Source organism: Aquarana catesbeiana, linkage group LG02 (genome assembly GCF_042186555.1).
Source record: "Aquarana catesbeiana isolate 2022-GZ linkage group LG02, ASM4218655v1, whole genome shotgun sequence".
In the NCBI taxonomy this organism is placed as follows: domain Eukaryota; kingdom Metazoa; phylum Chordata; class Amphibia; order Anura; family Ranidae; genus Aquarana; species Aquarana catesbeiana.
The window spans coordinates 39960070-39977115 of record NC_133325.1 but is presented as its reverse complement, the minus strand read 5'-3'; the positions used below and the strand labels follow the sequence as shown (position 1 = coordinate 39977115).

At 44.8% G+C, this 17046-nt stretch overlaps 1 protein-coding gene across 2 annotated transcripts in view; it reads left to right on the top strand.

The window, feature by feature from the left end:
* The window catches only part of RSF1 (remodeling and spacing factor 1), a 98923-nt gene that overhangs the window by 74691 nt on the left and 7186 nt on the right, over window positions 1-17046 (top strand). Inside the window, exons 12-14 of one of the 2 annotated variants that reach the window (XM_073612809.1) lie at window positions 5019-5086; window positions 10352-10583; window positions 10703-10920. In XM_073612809.1, the coding sequence (XP_073468910.1) occupies window positions 5019-5086; window positions 10352-10583; window positions 10703-10920 (518 nt within the window). Of the gene's footprint in view, window positions 1-5018; window positions 5089-10351; window positions 10584-10702; window positions 10921-17046 lie in introns of both variants that reach the window. The other variant, XM_073612810.1, reaches the window with a different exon arrangement.

The following is a 17046-nucleotide window of genomic DNA, read 5'->3' as shown; positions in this document are numbered from 1 at the left end:
CTGCCCCTGAACTCATTCAATGTTATCCTATGAGTCCATGTACACAGTCTCGTTTTTTGGCAGTTGCGTTTAACCTCATTTTTCCAGAAGCAAAAAAAAATGGGTTCAGACGCAAATGTTTTCCACGTTTCAGACACCAAACGCGGCTAAACGCCGCTACCGCTTTTAGCCGCGTTTGCGTTTATATGTGTTTTTAAAGGAACCCTTTTTTGGACCAGAAATATGATGGTAAGGTGCAGCAGAGAATGACATTTTGTGACCCGATTTTGGGGCCCCATATCTCGGGGCTCTTGGTGCTAGGAACCTCAAATTTGGATATGTTGTAGTGTTAGTTCCACTGTGTTAGTAGTACACCAAATTTGGGGTTCCTAGCACCAGGTGGCCCCAACACCAGTTTTCCGGTCATGAGACATCAGCAATATCCCTCCTGAAAGATTTGCTTGCAAAGCATTGTGGGTGCATCCGAAGTCTCAGGGAGAGGACAGACAAATCCAAGGAATAATGTGCCTCTAATCTGAAGCAACTTGAATCCAGCATAGAGAAAGTAGATTAGACTTTGGCACAAGCTAAATACACTCTAGGAGCATCAAAACAAAAGAATTGCAAAGTCTTACAGTGTGTTATTTTTATTTTTTATTTTTTTAAGCAGCACGAGTCAATTGCAGAGCTATAGGTCAAACAAAGTATGGGGCATATCAAATCTCTGCAATGAGACTACACTTCCCCCCCCATGGACAGCAGAGGTCCCACTCTGTAGCTGTTGGCAGGGGACAGGCTTTTCTACTCAAAAACCTTTAGGCTTCATGCACACGAGACGCCGTGCAAACTCTGCCGAACACATGTTTTTAAAAGCTGAAACCGGCGTTTAGAAACGCCCGTTTTGCCGCGTTTATATGCCGCGTTTGTGTCTAGAAGCGTCTGCAGAGCAGAGAATGACATTTTGTGACCCAACTTTGGGGCCCTGTATCTCAGGGCCACTTGGTGCTAGGAACCCCAAAGTCGGATCACAAAATGTCAAGCACTTCTGCAGCAGAGAATGACATTTTCCGATCTGATTTTGGGGCCCCATATCTCAGGGCCACTTGGTGCTAGGAACACCATATCCAAATTTGGGTTTCCTAGCACCAAGTGGCCCCGAGATATGGGGCCCCAAAGTCGGGTCACAAAATGTCATTCTCTGCTGCAGAAAAGTGCTTGACATTTTGTGACCCGAATTTGGGGCCCCATATCTCGGGGCCACTTGGTGCTAGGAACCCCAAATTTGGTGTGCTAACACAATGAAACTAACACTACAACATATCCAAATTTGGGGTTCCTAGCACCAAGTGACCCTGAGATATGGGGCCCCAAATTGGGTCGCAAAATGTCAAGCACTTTTCTGCAACAGAGAATGACATTTTGTGACCCGACTTTGGGGCCCCATATCTCAGGGCCACTTGGTGCTAGGAACCCCAAATTTGGATATGGTATTCCTAGCACCAAGTGGCCCCGAGATATGGGGCCCCAAAATCAGGTCGGAAAATGTCATTCTCTGCTGCAGAAGTGCTTGACATTTTGTGACCCGACTTTGGGGGCCCATATCTCAGGGCCACTTGGTGCTAGGAACACCAAATTTGGATATGTTGTATTGCTAGTTCCACTGTGTTAGCACACCAAATTTCTAGCACCAAGTGGCACTGAGATACGGGGCCCCAAAGTTGGGTCACAAAATGTCATTCTCTGTTCTGCAGACGCTTCTAGACGCAATCACGGCATGCAAACGCGGCAAAACGGCCGTTTCTAAACGCTGGTTTCAACTTTTAAAAACATGTGTTCAGCAGAGTTTGCACCGGTGTCTCGTGTGCATGAAGCCTAAAGGTTTTTGAGTAGAAAAGCCTGTCCCCTGCCAACAGCTACAGAGTGGGACCTCTGCTGTCCATGGGGGGGAAGTGCAGCCTCATTGCAGAGATTCGATACGCCCCATACTTTGTTTGACCTATAGCTCTGCAATTGATTCGTGCTGCTTAAAAATAAATAAATAAATAACACACTGTAAGACTTTGTAAATCTTTTTGTTTTAATGCTCCTAGAATGTATTTAGCTTGTGCCAATGTCTAATCTACTTTCTCTATGCTGGATTCAAGTTGCTTCAGATTAGAGGCACATTATCCTTGGATTTGTCTGTCCTCTCCCTGAGACTTTGGATGCACCCACAGTGCATTGCAGGCAAAGCTTTCAGGAGGGATATTGCTGATGTCTCATGACGGGAAAACTTGTGTTTAATATGCCAAGCTAAGATCAGAACCGTAAGAACGATCATAGCAGCAGTTCAGCCGCTCGATCATTCTTACAGGCGGCGGGAGGGGACCCTTCCGCCGCTCTCTGGTGCTTCTCCAGGCTCTTCTGTGCCATCGGGGACCCGGAGAAAGAATCCGCCGGATGACGAGCATAGAAATTTCCGGTGACCATTTGGTCACCAGTCAATCTCATGCTTTCCAGCCTGGAGGAGAAATGTGGGGTCTTATAAACCCCATATCTCTCCATAAAGAGGACCTGTCACGCACCATTCCTACTCACATGTAAGTCCCACCCACATATGTAAACACTGTTCAAACAACACGTGAGGTATCACTGCGTGCGTTACAGAGAGCAATAATTGTAGAACTCTTAACTGGTAACCTGTAACAAATTTTAAAGCGTCGCTTATGGAGCTTTTTAAGTACTGAAGTTTGGCGCCATTCCATGAGTGTGCGCAATTTTAAAGCGTGACATGTTTGGTATCCATTTACTCGGCGTAACATCTTTCACATTATACAAAAAAATTGGTCCAACTTTACTGTTTTGTTGTTTTTTAATTCATGAAACGGTTTGTTTTTTTTCCAAAAAAAAAAAACACGTTTGAAAAATTGTTGCGCAAATGCTGTGCGACATAAGTTCCACTGACTGCCATTTTATTCCCTAGGGTGTCTGCTAAAAAACATATATAATGTTTGGGGGTTCTGAGTAAATTTCTAGCAAAAAAATTATGATTTTTAAATGTAGGCGAGGAGTGGCAGAATAGGCCCGGTACAGAAGTGATTTAACAGCTTCCCGATAAGCACACGCCGATATACGTTGGCAGAATGGCGCTGGTGGGCAAAAGGGCGTACAGGTACGTCCCCTTTAGGATGCGGAGCTGCGGGCGCGCGCCCGGCGCTTTCTCCGTGACCACGGGTCCTGCGGACTCTATGTCCGCCAGGTGCCCGCGATCGTGTCACGGAGAGGTAGAACAGGGAGATGCTTTTGTAAACAAAGCATTTCCCCGTTCTGCCTAGTGACAAGACAGAGGTCACTGCTCCCTGTCATCGGGAGCAGTGATAGCTGTCATGTGTGTTGTAGCCCCCCCCCCCCAGTTAGAATCACTCCCTAGGACACACTTAACCCCTTCATTGCCCCCTAGTGGTTAACCCCTTCCCTGCCAGTGTCATTTACACAGTAATAAGTGCATTTGTATAGCATTGATCGCTGTATAAATGACAATGGTCCCAAAATAGTGTCATAAATGTCTGATCTGTCTGCCATGATGTCGTAGTCCCGATAAAAATCGCAGATCGCCGCCATTACTAATAAAAATTAAAAATATCTGTAAATTGATACCCAACATGTCATGCTTCAAAATTGCGCTCATGGAATGGCGACAGACTTTGGGACTTAAAAATCTCCATAGGCGACATTTACATTTTTTTTTACAGGTTACCGGTTTTGAGTTACAGAAGAGATCTTTTGCTAGAATTATTGCTCTCGCTCTAATGATCCTGGCGATACCTCACATGTGTGGTTTGAACACCGATTTCATATGCTGGCGCGACTTACGTATGCGTTCGCTTCTGTGCGTGAGCCCTTCCAACCTCAGGAAGGTTTGCCTTCATAACCAGGCCATTTTTTTTGCAGATAGTAAAATATAAGCAGCACTTGTGCGGTCATGTAACACTGTACCAAAATGACATTTTTATCATCCCCCCCACACACACACAAATAGTTTTTTCTTTTGGTGTTATTTGATCACCACTGTTTTTTTTAATTTTTTATTATATAAATAAAAACTGAAATTTTTGAAAATTAAAACGCCTGATTTTTTTTTTTTTCTACTTTGTTATTAAACATATCCAATCAAAAAAATCGAATTGCTTCCTAAATTTAGGCCAAAATGTCTTTGTTAAAAAAACAAAACAAAAAAAAGTCCCAATAAGTGTGTATTGTTTTTTGTAAAAGTAATAGCATCTACAAACTATGGTCTATAATCCGGGGTCTCCAAACTACGGCCCTCCAGTTGTTCAGGAACTACAATTCCCATCATGCCTAGTGAATGTCAGAGTTTTACAATGACTCATGGGATGTTTAGTTCCGCAACAGCTGAAGGGCCGGAGTTTGCAGATCCCTAGTCTATATAATGGAATTTACACAGCTATAGACAATTTACTGTAATGACCGTGATCAATGACTTGTAGTGGGACTGTGATGGGGTAGCTGGGCAATCTGGCGCTAAGACACAATCTGGGAGGGTCACTAATCGACACGGACATCACTAGTGACACTAATACAGTGATTAATGATAATACTGTACTAATGACACTGGCTGAAAAAGGTTTAACATCTAGGGGCAATCAAGGGGTTAACGGTGTGCTGCTTTTATTTTACTATCTGGCTGTTATTTCATCCTGCTTTGCAGGGAGAAGAAACTGCCAGATCGCTGTTCACAGTACAGAGTTCTGTGTTTTTTGTAAACCCAGAACCCTGTTGTGATTGACCACAATCGATCAGCTGACTTCAGCCACAATCATTGGCTGAAATCACCTGCCAAACTTGTGCCGTGTCCAATCAATGTCCTGAACCTGGAAGAAAGGCTACATCGCTTGGCCTGCAACTGCCGCCTGCAGTACAGCTACCCCGCGGGCAGGCAGGGGGATTGTGGCTTTTGCTGGTGGTGCTTTAGCCGTTCATTGTAATTGTTTAACTAATGTAGGTTCTGCTAAATAAAACTGTAACTTTGTTGTTTGTAGGTTTGATGAATTTGATGAGGCGATCGATGAAGCAATAGAAGATGACATCAGGGATGCCGATGGGGGAGGTAGTGAAGAAAATTCTACTATTCATTTTAAAGACCTATTACACAGAAGGGATGTTCATACGTTCTTTTCTCGTCATTCTCTACTACGAAATCACTACATCCTACCTTCATGTTGCAGAGACGATTATAAAAACTGCAGGAAAAAAAGGAAATCTCATAGCTCTCTATGTCAGGGGTGTCAAACGCAATTTCATTGCGGGCCGCATTCAGCATTATGGTTCCCCCTCAAAGGGCCGGTTGTATCTGTCAGACTAGATGCCCAGAGCACCCCACCCCCCTTACATCAGATGTCAAGAGCCCCCCCCATCAGAAGTCAAGAGTCCCCCCACCCTCCCTTACATCAATGCACCCACCTTACCTTATGCTGATTCTGGGAAGAAACTGGGGAGCAGAAAGTGCAGGCTCTGGAGAAGGACCAGAGGAGGGCTGGAGTCTGCTGAATAGTGAGACCAGGGGAAGCAGAGACAAGGGGTTGCTGCAGCTGCACAGAGAGGCGCAGAATCTGTAGGAGGAGTTCTGTCGTCCTCACTACTGCTGAGACGAGGGGTGAGCTGCAGGGGGGGTGCCGCTGCTACAGGTGAGGTATGAAGGCTCACCGATTTGGCCCACGGGCCTTGTGTTTGACAAGTGTGCACTATATCCTACTCCACTAGTCTGATCTGGCGATTGTTCTTCTGGGGCAGTTACAAAAATCGTTCCTGTGAAGATGTCTTCTATTTTATTTTTTTTTTTTAGGTACCTTAGACCTCTTTATTATTCTGAGCAGAAAGAAAGATATTCTACCTGGGGAGAGAGAGCAGTGATGAGTACTGTGCTGTCTCATAAGACGCAAAGGTCCAGGTCTTCCCACCCAACGTCGGTATCTGACCTCCTAAATGCTGTTTTGGTTGAATAGTAACAAATTCCCAAAGCACACTCCAAAATCTTGTGGAAAGTCTTCCCATGGGAATGGAATGGCCATGAAATGTGTATACAGGGGGGGGGGGATAATTATTTGATTCCCTGCAGATTTTGTAAGTTTGCCCACTTGCTAAGAAATGAAGGGTCTATAATTTTTATCATAGGTGTATTTTAAATGATGGAGACAGAATATCAGCCAAAAATCTAGAAAAAACACAAGATACAAATGTTATAAATGGAGTTGCAGTTCAGTGAGTAAAATAAGTATTTGATCACCAAGCAAACCGTGATTTAGTACTTGGTGGAGAAATCCTTGTTGACAAGCACAGAGGTAAGACGTTTCTTGGTGACCAGGTTTTCACACATCTCAGGGGGGATTTTGGTCCACTCTTCTTTACAGAGCTTCTCTAAATCTCTAAGGCAGGGGTCTCAAACTCAAATTGCCTGAGGGCCACATGACAAGTTTTCATATCCCATGGGGGGCCGCATGCAAACTTTTAAAACTTCAAAAGCAATAAACTATACCAGCAATAATATACTATACTATACCCAGCACTGGTGTCAGCAAACGCATTATTAACCCCCAGCACTGGTGTCAGCAAACGCATTATTAACCCCCAGCATTGGTGTCAGCAAATGCATTATACCCAGCACTGGTGTCCGTAAACGCATTATTAACCCAGCATTGGTGTCAGCAAATGCATTATTAACCCCCAGCATTACCCCTCCCACACTGCACATATAGCCCCACACTCCATAAAATACCCCCCACACTCCATAAAATACCCCACACACTCCATAATTACCCCCACACTACACAATTACCCCCCACACTGCACAATCACCCTCCACACTGCATAAAATACCCCCCACTCTGCACAAATTTCTACCCCAGTCACCCCACTAAGGACTTTGCTTCAGTGTGATGGCTCACTCACCTTTCCTGGCAGTCAGGATCATCTGCCTCCCAAGTCCTCTCCTCCTGGCTTCCACACAGGCCTAGTGACAGGGGACCCAGAGAACACAATCTCCCACTCTGAGGTGGCAGCAAGACCCTGGTTTGGGGCTCTGGTCGATCGTCAATGCCTAGGTGGGCAGATCGATGAGCGGATCCTTCCTCCGCTCCTTCCTCTGCTCTGTTCTCTCTCTGGGCTGCAGCAGCATGCAGCAGAGAGGACAGAGGAGATGGAGAGGTAAAGCTCTTTGGCGCCTCCCCCTCTGCGGTGCCTGGGTGCAGTTCAAAAAGACATCCTGGATAGAGGTCGACCGATATGGGTCTTTCTCTGGCCCATGCCGATACCGATATTTAGAAATCGGGGCGGCCGATGGCCAATATATATGTGGCCGATATTTTAGGCTGATTTAAAAAAAAAAAAAAAACCTCACCCACTCCACTCCTCCCTGCTTGCTCCTGTCACTCTACCACACACTTGATGTCCTCAGTACAGATGGCACTGGTTAGCTTAGGCAAGTGGCACTGGCAGGTGGCACCTGGCACTGATTGGCAGGTGGCACTGATTGGCAGGTGGCACTGATTGGCACTGACAGATGGCACTGGCAGGTGGCACTGATTGGCAAGGGCACTGGCAGGTGGCACTTATTGGCAGTGGCACTGGTTGGCACTGGAAGGTGGCACTGGCAGGCATTGGCAAGTGGCACTGGTTTGGAACTGGCAGGTGGCACTGGTTTGGAACTGGCAGGTGGCACTATTGGCACTGGCAGGTGGCACTGATTGGCGTGGCACTGATTGGCGTGGCACTGGCAGGTGGCGGCAGGTGGCACTGGCAGGCACTGGTTGGCACCGGTAGGTGGCACTGATTGGCGTGGCACTGGCAGGTGGTGGAAGTGGCACTGGTTGGCACTGGCAGGTGGCATTGATTGGCAGGGGCACTGGTTGGCGGTGGCACTGGCAGGCACTGGTTGGCAGTGGCACTGACTGGCGGTGGCAGGTGGCACTGGCAGGTGGTACTGGTTGGAGGTGGCAGGTGGCACTGGCAGACTGGTTGGCACTGGCACTGATTGGCGGTGACACTGGCAGCTGGCACTGACAGATAGCACTGACAGATGGCACTGATTGGCACAGGCAGGTACCACTGGCAGGTTTCACACTGAGCGGAGTGTAACCGTGTGTGAAACTGACAAGGAGCTGTCCACACTCAGCGCTTGATGCTTGTGTGAAGCTGACACATAGCACAGAGGAGAGAGACAGAGGGATCTGTCAGAATTGAGGTTGATGTCGGGGTGGGCGGGACACGGCCGGGGTGGGCGGGACCAGCAGCTATCAAACACAAGCCAATGATTGGGCTGCTTAAGAAAAGGGGCGGGCCACATACATGTAGCGGCCCGCCCAGATCCCATTGGCTGGTGTTTGATATTGGCTGGGTCCCGCCCACCCCGGCCGGGTCCCGCCCACCCCGGCCGGGTCCCGCCCACCCCCGACATCAACCTCAAATCTGACAGATCCCTCTGTCTCTCTCCTCCTGTTACATGTCAGCTTCACACAAGCATCAAACGCTGAGTGTGGAGAAGGGAGGAGGAACGGCGGCCAGTGCTATATATCGGTCTAATGGGCAAATATCGGTCGACTTCTAGTTCTGGATTGGCCCTGCCTGCGGGCCATTTTTAACCGGTCCGCGGGCCGCAAATGGCCCGCGGGCCGGTACTTTGAGACCCCTGCTCTAAGGTTTCTTGGCTGTCACTTGGCAACTGGAAGTTTCAGCTCCCTCCATAAATTTTCTGTAGTATTAAGGTCTGGAGATTGGCTAGGCCACTCCATGACCTTAATGTACTTCTTGAGTCACTCCTTTGTTGCCTTGGTGGTATGTTTTCGTTCATTGTCATGCTGGAAGACCCATCCATGACCCATCTTCAGTGTTCTGGCTGAGGGAAGAAGGTTCTCATCCAAAATTTTTCAAATACATGGCCCCGGCCTTTGGCCCCTCAATGTGGCAAAGTTGGCCTGTACCTTTAGCAGAGAAATGGCCCCAAAGCATAATGTTTTCATCTCCGTGCTTTACTGTAGGGACGGTGTTCTTAAGGTCATGGTCAACATTTTTCTTCCTCAAAACATGGTAAATCGAGGTTAAAGCCAAAGCGCTCAATTATGGTCTCATCTGACCACAGCACTTTCTCCCAATCCTTCTCTGAATCATTTAGATGTTCATTGGCAAACTTCAGACAGGCCTGTACATGTGCCTTCTTGAGGAGGAGGAGGACCTTGCAGGTGCTGCAGGATTTCAATCCATGGCGGTGTATATTGTGTTACCAATGGTTTGTTTGGTGATTGTGGTTCCAGCTGCCTTGAGATCATTCACAAGCTCCTCCCGTGTTGTTCTAGCCTGATCCCTCACTTGTCTCATGATCATCCTTGCCCCATGAGGCAAAGCAAAATGTTGCGTGAAGCTCCAGACCGAGGGCGATTGATGGTTTTGTATTTTTTCCATTTGCAAATCGCGGCAACAATTGTCTCCTTCTCAGCAAGCTGCTTGCTGATGGTCTTGTAGCCCATTCCAGCTTTGTGCAGGTCTACAATCTTGTCCCTGGTGTCTTTTGACAGCTGTTTGGTCTTGCCCATGATGGTGAGGTTTGAATGGAAAAAAAGAGATTCTGTGGACGGGTGTCTCTTATAGACATAACGAGTTGTCGTTAGGAGAACCTTCTTAAATTGACAGGACTAATCTGTGTACCACATGAGCACCTACTGTAGCCAGTCTGTGGGAGCCAGAATTATTGTTGGTTGGTAGGTGATCAAATACTTATTTTACTCTTAATTTATAACATTTGTATCGTGTGTTTTCTGGATTTCTAGTTCATATTCTGTCTCTACCATTTAAAATACACCTATGACAACAATTCTAGACCCTTTATTTGTAAGTGGGCAACATCTGCAGGGGATGTAGAATACATATTAGGCCAATATGTATTCTACATATTTTTGGTAAAAAAAAAAGAAAATCACAATAGGCGTATATTGATATCCCTCACTGGTACCAACATCTAGTCCCCATCTTCTTCCCGATACCAGTCTTCGGCTATCTTGATTGGCCCGTACAGGATGACGTCACTCCCACCCATGCACAGGAGTCATTCCTACTGGCCAGTGCTAGCAATGCTCATCTTCATACATACTTCGTACGTTCTGCAAAGAGTTGCAACCAGGCAGCTAAGACTTTGCGTCCTATCTGCAATAAAGAAGCTTACTGTTCACACTTATTATTTTTCCCATTATTTCCACTTTAATGGGATTTCATACATTTTCCTAAACCTTGTAAAGAAATGCCCTGTAATCATGACTGGTATTATGTCACGTTGATTGGTGGATGATTCAGAATATTCTTAGATTTTTTTTTTTTTTTTTTTTTAAAGGTGGTGGTGGTGGCCATGGAAAAGACATGTCCAATATCACCGGTCATCGCGGCAAAGACATATCCACCATTTTGGAGAGTGAAAGGACAGAGGGGACAGAAGGGACCGATGCAAAACGGCCGCAAAGAGTTGTCACGCGTCGCAAGAAACGTCGGCGACTTAACGATCTGGACAGTGACAGCAACCTTGATGAAGATGAGAGTGAAGATGATGAATTCCGGATCAGTGAAGGGTCAGTGAATGAATGTTACATATACGTCCTGCCTTCGTATATTTAATCGTGAAACATAATCTTTGGGTGTTTTATGGACCTTTGGCTTGTCCTTAACTGTATCTTCTGTAAAATCCTAGCTCCCAGGAAGATTTTGTCGTCTCTGAGGAAAATGTGGAGGAAAGCGATGAGGACCAGCAGTCCAATGACAGCGACTTTGGCACAAGGCGGCCTCGGAGGCACTACCAACGGCCAGTGAGGAAAAGCACACGGCTGAGGAAGCGTGTAAGAAGGTATTCGGATGATGACGACGACGATGATGATGATGATGACTCAGACGAGGAGCGCCGGGAGTCAGGTGAGACGTTTTGGTTTGCTTTTAGAATCTGGACTGTTTTGTATTAACTTTTGTGTTATCATGCAATGGACATCCAGGAACTAAATGCTTTCGCAGGCTCTGCTATCCTTTGATGGTTGTGCTTAACCACTTCACGCAAAATCACATACCTGTACGTGTTTTTGCCAAAGTGGTTGTACCAGGGTGATGCATGCAGCTACAACCATCACCCCCGGTACCGGTTTTTAGAGCAGACGGTCAGTTTTCTTGTAATAACGACCGATGTGGCTAAGTGTCCACTCTGCTGTTATTACAAGTAGCGGAAGGGGATGCTTCCGGCATGCAGGTGGCCAGCATTCCACAACGGGGGGGGGGGGGCGCTTCTAATTTTGACTGTCCTATCATCCTGGACCACAAACCTTCCTCACTGTACTATATGTTTTCTGCTGCACCATTGGCATTGTTATATCTTCTTAGTCCTCTCCATAAAATTATCAGAAATTTGTGCTTAACTGCTTGCTGCCCGCCAGCCGTCATATGATGGCCAGGCGGCGCGGCTCTCGTTCTGGGAGAGCGTCACATGACGCCCTCGTCTTCTCGGCCTACCAGGGGGCGCGCACCCGCCGTGTCACTGGGGGATGGATGCGCGTGCCCGGCGGCCGCGATATCCACTGGGCACCCGCGATTGCCCGGTAACGCAGCAGGACCGTGGATCTGTGTGTGTAAACACACAGATCCATGGTCCTGTCAGAGGAGAGGAGACCGGTGGTGTGTTCCCAGTACAGAGGAACACCGATCGGTCTCCTCCCCTTGTGAAACCCCCAACCCCCCCCTCACAGTTAGAATCACTCCTTAGGAACATAACCCCCTCGATCACCCCCTAGTGTTAACCCCTTCCCTGCCAGTCACATTTATACAGTAATCAATGCATTTTTTATAGCACGGATCGCTGTATAAATGTGAATGGTCCCAAAAATGTGTCAAAAGTGTCCGATATGTCCGCCGCAATATCACAGTCAGGATAAAAATTGCAGATCACAGCCATTACTAGTAAAAAAAAAAAAATAATAATAATCAAAATGCTATAAATCTATCCTCTATTTTGTAGACGCTATAACTTTTGTGCAAACCAATCAATATATGCTTATTGCGATTTTTTTTTTTTTTTTTTACCAAAAATATGTAGAATACATATCGGCCTAAACCGAGGAAAATATTTATTTAAAAAAAAATTAAAAAATGGATATTTATTATAGCAAAAAGTTAAAAATATTGAGTTTTTTTTCAAACTTGTTACTCTTCTTTTCTTTTGTTTATAGCGCAAAAAATAAAAACCGCAGAGGTGATCAAATACCACTAAAAGAAAGTTCTATTTGTGGGGAAAAAATTATAACAATTTATTCTGGGTATAGTGTTGCATGACCGCACAATTGTCATTCAAAGTGTGACAGCGCTGAAAGTTGAAAAATGGCTTGGGCAGGAAGGGGGTGAAAATGCCCTGTATTGAGATGGTTAAAGTAAAAATATAGGCAACACTTTTTTTTTTTTTTTTTCATTTTGGAAAGAGTAAGGGAAGGTTATAGCCCCTGTCAGTTTATTTTTTACCATCCCTGTTCCATTGCAGAGATTTACCTTCACTTCCTGCCCCATAGCCAAACAGGAAGTGAGAGGAATTCTATGCAATATCCCCATGCCCTCAGAACTAATGTCCCTACTCAAAAATTTCAGGGTGGGTCTTAAACAGCAATTGGTGTGGCCTTGACAGGAAGGGGTGGGTCATATTTAAATTAGGGGGTGCACGAGTTTAGTCATATACTACTGGTGTCACCTGCAAACCACCTCCATCCCAATATATGCAACAAAATACAGGAAATCGCCCCGGGACTTTAAATGAGGTGAATGCGGTTAACCAACAATTGACAGAGTAAATGCAGTCTCAAAGTTTATTAAAATTGTCATGCAAACATAAACGGATTTAATTGTAGCCAAGCCACTGAAATATTACATACAGTAAAAAATGTCATTACACGTATAGTGGAATAAAATGTAAATTGCAAAGTACACAGACATGAAAAGTATTCCAACGCGTTTCGCAAGACCATGCTCGCTTCATCAGGGGTAGATGCATGTGTAGTACATCTGTAGGGGGGGTATAATGAACCAAATGAGTATCAACTCAGAGATGCAATCGTGACAATTAGTCAAGAGGGCCCAAAACCCATGGCCCTATACTCACCGAAGGCTAGATCAGACGATCAAATGCTGGATACATAGAGGAGGCAGTAATGAGCGTCTGGCTCAGGAGCTGAGGAGGCAGAAGAAAGACCAACCCAACAGAGCACAAACAGGGGGCAGACATGGCGGGGATTGGGGGTGTGGGTCACCAAAGATCTCCCAGTATCCTTTAATAATGTCAACTGAAACATAAATGCATATGTATCAATAGATGCTGTCATAACAGCATAGAAGTAAAGTAGTATATGATATAAGTATTCGGCTTTGATCTGTCTGTAGAAACGTGGAAGTGTTTACTCTGTAGCCAACGACGCTGTTTTTTTTAAAAAAAAAGTCAGTACTCAAAAACTGAGAACTTAGAGTTTTGAATACATTCAAGTGCAGAGGAGGGGTTTGGGGTATTTTAGACCCCAGATCTCTCCATAAAGAGGACCTGTCACTGCCTATTACTGTCATAAGGGATGTTTACATTCCTTGTGACAGCAATAAAAGTGATCAGAATGTTTTCTTTTGAAAAGGGACAGTGAAAAAAATACGATTTTTTTTTTTTTAAAGCACCCGAGCCCTCAGTGCTCGCTCGCTGAAGCGAACACATTCATAAGTTGCTCCCGCATATGTAAACTGTATTCAAACCCCGTATGTGAGGCATCGCCACGATCCTCAGAGCGAGAGCAATAATTCTAGCACAAGAACTCCTCTGTAAATCTGAACAGGTAACCATTAAAAGATTTTTAAAGTGTCACCTGTGGAGATTTTTAAGTACTGTCGTTTGCTGCCATTCCACGAGCAATTTTGAAGCATGACATGTTGGGTATCTATGTACTCGACGTAACGTCATCTTTCACATTATATAAAAGAATTGGGCTACCTTTACAGTTTTGTTTTGCTTTTATTTTAATTAATTCAAATGTTTTTATTATTCCCCAAAAAAGTGCATTTGAAAGACTGCTGTGTACAGTACAGTGTGACACAACATATTGCAAAGACCAACATTTTATTCTCTATGGTCCCTGCTAAAATATAAATATAAATATATATATATATATACTTTTTGAGGGTTTCAAGTAATTTTCTAGCAAAAAATACTGATTTTAACTTGTTAACAACAAACTTCATAAATGGGCCTGGTCTTGAAGTGGTTAATAATACCTCCCATTTCTTATGTCTTGTATATCTCCCAGCCATGGCTCCTGAATGTAGCTGGTCTTATGTGAGTACAAAATTGTCATACAGTAGTGGTTGGTGAATTTTTTTTCATATTTTTTTTTAAAATGACCACCTTAACCACTTCAGCCCCGGAAGGATTTACCCCCTTCCTGACCAGAGCGTTTTTTTGCGATTCGGCACTGCGTCACTTTAATTGACAATTGCGCGGTCGTGCGACGTGGCTCCGAAATAAAATTAAAGTCCTTTTTTTTCCCACAAATAGAGCTTTCTTTTGGTGGCATTTGATCATCTCTGCTATTTTTATTTTTTGCGCCATAAACAAAATAAGAGCGTCAATTTTGAAAAAAAACGGATTATTTTTTAAATTTTGCTATAATAATTATCCCCAAAAAATATATAAAAAAAACATTTTTTTTCCTCAGTTTAGGCCGATCCGTATTCTTCTACATATTTTTGTAAAAAAAAAAATCGCAATAAGCATTTATTGATTTGTTTGCGCAAAAGTTATAGCGTTTACAAAATAGGGGATAGTTTTATGGTATTTTATAAATTTTTTTTTTTTTTTTTTTTACTAGTAATGGCGGTGATCAGCGATTTTTTTTTTATTGTGACTGCGACGTTATGGCTGACATGTCGGACATTTTTTACACATTTTTTGGGTTTTGGGACCATTGTCATTTATACAGCAATCAGTGCTATAAAAATGCATTGATTCCTGTATAAATGACACTGGCAGTGAAGGGGTTAACCACTAGGGGGCAGGGAGGGGTTAAGTGTGTCCTAGGGGAGTGATTTCTAACTGTCAGGGGGATGGGTTGTGTGTGTGACATCACTGATCTCTGCTCCGATGACAGGGAGCAGAGATCCAGTGACACTTGTCACTAGGCAGAACGGGGAGATGCTGTTTACAACGGCATCTCCCCGTTCGTCCTCGGCGATCGAGTCCGCGGGACCCACGACCCGACTCACATAGATCGCAGCAGGCGCGCGCGGCGGCAAATTCAAAGTAACGTACAGGTACGTTACTTTGCGCAGCCGTGCCATTCTGCCGACATAAAAGTACAGGAGCCGGTTAACCTGTTCCCACCCAGGCCAATTCTGACATTTCTCTCCTACATGTAAACATCATTATTTTTTTGCTACAAAATTACTTGGAACCCCCAAACATTATACAGTTTTTCTTAATCAGAGACCCTAGACATTAAAAAGTTGGGTGTTACAATTTTTTATGTCACAGGGTATACTGTTTTTTTTAAAATCATTTTCACAAATTTTATTTATTATTTATTTGTGTGCAAATGCTACATAATACCTAATTTTTTGCTAAAATATAAACGATGATGGTACGCCGAGTAAATGGATACCCAACGTGACACACTTTAAAATTGCTGACACCCATAAAAAGGGGCCATACTATGGTACCTAAAAATCTCTAGTAGCAACATTTTAAAAGCTTTCCTGCAGGTTACCAGTTTAGAGTTACACAGGAAGGTCTGAAACTAAAATGATTGCACTCTCTCTAACGTCCGTGACAATACCTCACATGTGTGGTACGATCAACATTTACATATGCATTTGCATTTACGTGTAAGCACACGGAGAGGGGACGCTTCAATTTTTTTTTTTTTTTTTTTTTATTACTCTTATCTTATTTTAAACTTTTTCTTACACTGTCTATTTATTTTTTTTTTAACAACCTTTATTGCTTTCGTAAGGAATGAACAACATCCCATGTGAAAGGCTGGACCATGACAGATCTTTATGATGAGATCTGGGGTCTATTAGACTCCAGATCTCTCCTCTGGATTCCGCTAACGGCCTGGTAAACAAGGAGCCGAAACCGGAACTAATTAAATCCTCGTAGCTTCCGGTTTCTGGGGTCACAGAGATTGAGGAAGAACATCAATTCCTCTCTCTGTGTGTAGTGCCGCCATCACCGCCAGTAGCATTGCTCTTGGTTTTTGTGATTTGGACGGCAGAGCCCGGGAAAGGGGGCGTCGGTGAGAGGAGGGGGACCCCTTTATGCCACCTGCAGAAGTGATCACGTGACCGCTCAGCCACTTGAATCGCTTTTTGCTGAAGAGGGAATCGCATGTTGGTACCGGGATGATGCCTGCAGGTGCAACCACTTCAACCCGAGGACGTCCTATGACTGGAAAGTGGTTAAAGTGACTTGCACAAAAAAAAAAAAAAAAAGTGTGGTATAAAGTGCAGTCAACTAGATGTAGCTATAGAGGATCACGTTGCCGTGTTCTACAGTCGAGTGCTGGGCTGAGCTTTCTGGTTATCACTTTCCAGTACTGCCCAAGCTTTCCCACTTCACACAAATTCCTGCTGGCCAGTAAGGCAGTCCATAAGAATGTGGAGGGGGTGTGAGAAAGCTCTGACACTACCTGGAAGTTACCAGAAGAGCCCAGCAATCAGCCGTAGCAGAGGGCAACTAAAGTTAAGGGGATGTATGTTTGGGTGGGGGCCGGGGGAGGTTTAAGTGTCTTGTGGCAAGTTTTGCCTAACTGTAAACATACGTAATTTTGGCGTTAAAAATACTTGGGGTTATGGCTGCAGCCACATGCCAAAGCCCCGGTATTTATTATTTATATTAGGCAGCCGGTTTTCTGATAAAAGTAATCGATTTCAGAAGCGGCGGGAGAGGTGCCACCCTCGGTTCTTGGTTGTTCCCGGTTTAACATAACGGATCCACGAGCCCCAGAACCATCCGGCGTTGGCAGGGATAATGCTGTATCC